Raw genomic sequence first — 4023 nt, forward strand, 5'->3', positions numbered from 1 at the left:
CGCACCCACGGCTGGCGCCACCCGCGGGGCCCTAACAAGCAACCTGCAAACACAAAAACAGCGGGCGCGTCCCAGTGCCAGAGCACAGGGCGCCTAACCCTCGCCTTTCCAACAACCAGCACTGGGCTGAACAGGGAAGCAACAGCGGACCAGCTCTCCGCAAACCTGGGGTGGGACTGAGGGGGCTGGGCTGGGGGAAGGGACACGGAGAGCCGCACAAAATGCGCTGAGGTCTCCAGCAGCCCCCCGCCCCCCGCTGTCCACAACACCCTGCAAGGGCCACGCGGGGGTGGCCCCAGTCCCCACCCACACCACAGCCGCCTGCCGGGCGCTTCTCCAATCTGATCGCGGGGAGGACCGTACTCCGGCCTCGGGCCTGTGCAGGGCCTCGCTGGACGGGCTGGGTTCCCTTCTGCCCGAAGCCTGAGGGAGGTGGGGGGGAAGGTGCTTGGTGCTCGGTGCAGCTGACCCTCAGCAGCCTGGGCCCCGCCACTGTTCCTGTCTTTGGTCTGTCTAGAACAGTGACTATAAATTAGGGGAAGGAGTCTGCTGGCCCGGGAAGTAACTACAGGGGGAGAGGCCGGGAGAAGGGCGCTGGGAGCCTGCAGACAGACAGACACACAGACAGACACACAGACAGACAGCCTGCTCCTAGTCAGAAGCCCCCACCTGAGCCCCCTGTGCACCCCTCTGCCCTCCCCAGGACCGTGGCCGCGGGTGTGGAGGTGTCGGTCTGGGTTTGGCTGGGCCCTAGCTGGGGGCTCCCAAAGGGACACAGCCCCAAGGCTTTGGGGCCAAGGAGGTCAGAAGGGAGCAGCCCACCCACACCCCGGACCCTGCAGCGATGCCCCGTCCTGGGGTGGGAAGGGCCTGCGGGACGGGGCAGCAGGGTCTACACCCTCAGGCTCCCGTGCAGGTCCGTCTCTGTCCCCGAGGAGCTGCTGTCAGAGTCCATTTCGGCGTTCTCGCTGTGCAGCCGCTCCAGCACTTTCTGGCGGATGAGGCCCAGGCGGATGAGGAGGGACTGGTAGTCGAAGTGGCCCCGCTTCTCCCCGAAAGGGTCCTGGCAGGAAGGAGACAGTGGTGAGGACGCAGGGGCCTGTCCAGTACCAGTGCCCATCTGTGCGGTGGAGGCAGAGGGCACGCGGCCACTGTGCAGAATAGGACACTACGTGGTGTCACCCTGTGAGGGACGCACAGTGCTCACCGAGTGGGCCCGGCTCTTCCTACACCCTCTGCAGACCCGTGCTCGGGTCCACCCTTCACCCCTGTACCCGAGGACAATGCTTCCCCCTGGCCACGCGCAGACCTGAGCCCTGACCTCCCCAGGGCCCCATCCTCTTCCCGGCAGGGCCCCCGCCTCGGTCCTGCCCTTGTCTTCCTATCACAGACTGCTCCTCGGCCCCTCGCCGCACACACCCGAAGCCACCAAGCCGGAAGCTCTGCGCGTCCACGGAATGGGCTGACCGGGCCTCGTCCACAGCCAGCCCGGCTGCTGGGCAAGGGGACGCGTGGCCGGGCTCCGTACGGGGCAGCCCGCCTTCCGCATGTCCCCCGTGCTGCACCCTCCCAAGTCTCCTTCCCTCTGCCGCTCCTCTCCCGAGAACCCTGGGAGGGAGTCCGGGGCCCAGGGGACTCGAAGCACCCCAACACCACCCCACACCGCCATCCCGGCAGCCTGGTGCCAGAGGGCGCCGGGCAGTTACTGTGGCCTCCCCAGGGTCAGATTCCCTGCCAGGGGGGCCTCGCTGGCTCCGGAGCTGCTGGTGCTCAAGTTTCCTTCCTCAGAGGCTTGTGGCCACCCCAGCCCCAGGCTCCCACCGTGCAGGCCCTGGCGGGGCTCAGAGCAGGGCAGATGCCATCTTCACGCTCTCCCCACGGCTTCGGGGCCTGAGAGCCCGAGCCTGGCCCGTCCTGGAAAGGGCAGATGTGCCGGGGAGGCCTAAGGACCTCGGTCAGTCAGCCACCGTGAGACACGGACACGGGAGTCACCCGGGTGAAGAGAGGAGCCCCTGAGGAACGCAGACTAGGACGGACCCGGCCGGCAGAGGCTTCCCTGTGGACGGGACGCTCAGGCCCCTTTCAGCTCGAGCTGCCCATGGGGCCGAAAAACTCCTGACCAGCTCCAGCTGCCAAAGCGGACACCTTGGGCTGCTCTGCACACACTCGCGTACGACAGGACCTAGGCACTGAAGCCACGTGGCCCAGGCAGGACACGGTCCCCTGGTGCTGCTGCTGTTACCTGCATGGTCTGGCCCTGAAGGTGCAGGCGATCCTTGCAGGCCACCTCGTAGAAGTCGTAGTACTCCAGGAAGGATTTCTCCATCACACCTCTGGGAGAGCAGAGCGGTCAGACGGGCTCTGCGCCCTCACCCTGACCCTAGTGCAGGCCGAACCGGCTAGTTCCCGGGTCCACAGGTCTTGAAACTGACAAGCGAAGAGACGCCCTCCACGTCGCTGAGACCAGACGGGAGCGCCTGCAGCAGTCACCGCCTGGATGCCCCCTTCAGCTCCGGGCTGCTCCCGCCCGGTCTGCTCCCCGACCTGCTCTCATCGCCATGGGCATCCGCTCTGCCCACGTTAACAAACAAGGCCGCTGGAAATGGGCTCCCATGACCGCATTCTCTCTCACACCCAAGCCTTCGCAGCCCGGGTCCGCACCCTGGCTCCCGCGGCTGCCTTGGGGGTACCCTACAGTCACCTGCGCCCGGAAAGCATGAAACACATCTTCCTCCTCTGCCTCCCAGCACCCAGCACCGCCTCAAAGCCCCTCAGAGGTGCGGTCCAGCCGCAGGGCCGCCCGACACTCACCGCAGGGGCTCGGGGCAGGGACACTTCCCCTCCATCATGTCACAGACCGCGACCCTAATGGTCTCGTGCCGGATACATTCGTTGTAGTTTTTGCTGTCTCCTGGATGTCTCTCCTGCAATTTGACAAACACCATGGTGTCAAATGCAAAATGGGAGGCAGAGAAAAAAGGCACCCGAAGAGACACGGGTTAGTACAGGGCCGCAAAGAGGATACATCCCCACTGCAGATCCGTGAAGATCCACGGGGCTGCTTCTGTGACCTTCCTGGCCTCCACACACAGCAGCACCCTCTGTCACAGGTCACCCGACCAAGAACCAGTAAGCCAGAGGCGGCCAATTCTCTGGACCACAAGGGAAAGGTCTGCCGGTGAGCAGAGTCTGGCTAGGCAGCCCAGGCTGGCCTCAAACTCAGGGCAATGCTGTTGCCTCGGCAGATGTGCGCCACCACACCCAGGTCAGCTAAGAGTCAAGCGGGAATGATGGTGGGCGGGTCAGGCGGTGCACACCTGTCATCCCAACACCAGGGAGGCTGACGCAGGAGGATCAAGGCCAGCCTGAACTACACAGTGAGACCCTGTCTCAAAAAACAACGGAAAAAAGGGGGGGGCATGGGAGTGGCTCATGGGTGGAGCACTTGGTTCAACCCCCAGGGCCTTAAATACAGACAGTGGGAGGAGAGGAACCAGAGAGGCTGCACCCACCCTCACGCCCACCGGGAGGGGGCAGAGCTTTCAGGGGAGGGATCCCGTGCAGTCAGGTGGGGGCTGCTCCTCCCCTCCCGGCCACTGCAGCTCCCAGAGTGCTCATTAGTGCAGTCCAGGGTACACACTGGGGTTTGCAACTTTGGAAAAGAACAGTAACTTACAAAGGCCTGTGAAATACCACGTGAATTACCAGTGTGAGGGAAGCGAGTTCTGATTTTCAGTACTGAGGATTGAATCCAGGGTCGTGGGCCAGCTCTTTGCATTTTGGTACAGGGTCTAAGTTACAAAGTTGCCCTGGCTGTGCTACAACTTGTGACTTTCCTGCCTCAGCCTCCCGGCGTGCCCACACCAGCTGAAATTGTCTGCCGTCACTGGAGTTTTGTCCTGGGCTCTCGACCTCACAGGACAGTGTGAGCTCCTGCGACAGTGACGAGAGCGACTTCACAGGGCACGCCTGAGACAGGGCTGCAGCTCCCTCAGCGGCGCTGCCCCGGCCGGGACCCGCCAG

General features: G+C 64.1%; 1 protein-coding gene across 1 annotated transcript in view; it reads right to left on the reverse strand.

Annotated features, from left to right (window-relative positions):
* Nucleotides 1–6: 6 nt before the first annotated feature.
* The window catches only part of Ube2z (ubiquitin conjugating enzyme E2 Z), an 8693-nt gene continuing 4676 nt past the window's right edge, over nucleotides 7–4023 (reverse strand). The window contains exons 3-5 of the mRNA XM_033763111.1: nucleotides 2812–3000; nucleotides 2243–2333; nucleotides 7–1063 (exon numbers count right to left, since the gene is read on the reverse strand). Of these exons, the coding sequence (XP_033619002.1) occupies nucleotides 893–1063; nucleotides 2243–2333; nucleotides 2812–3000 (451 nt within the window). The 3' untranslated portion in view covers nucleotides 7–892. The remainder of the gene's footprint in view (nucleotides 1064–2242; nucleotides 2334–2811; nucleotides 3001–4023) is intronic.

Source organism: Fukomys damarensis, unplaced genomic scaffold, assembly GCF_012274545.1.
Source record: "Fukomys damarensis isolate Sample0158 unplaced genomic scaffold, DMR_v1.0_HiC HiC_scaffold_13, whole genome shotgun sequence".
Lineage (NCBI taxonomy): Eukaryota > Metazoa > Chordata > Mammalia > Rodentia > Bathyergidae > Fukomys > Fukomys damarensis.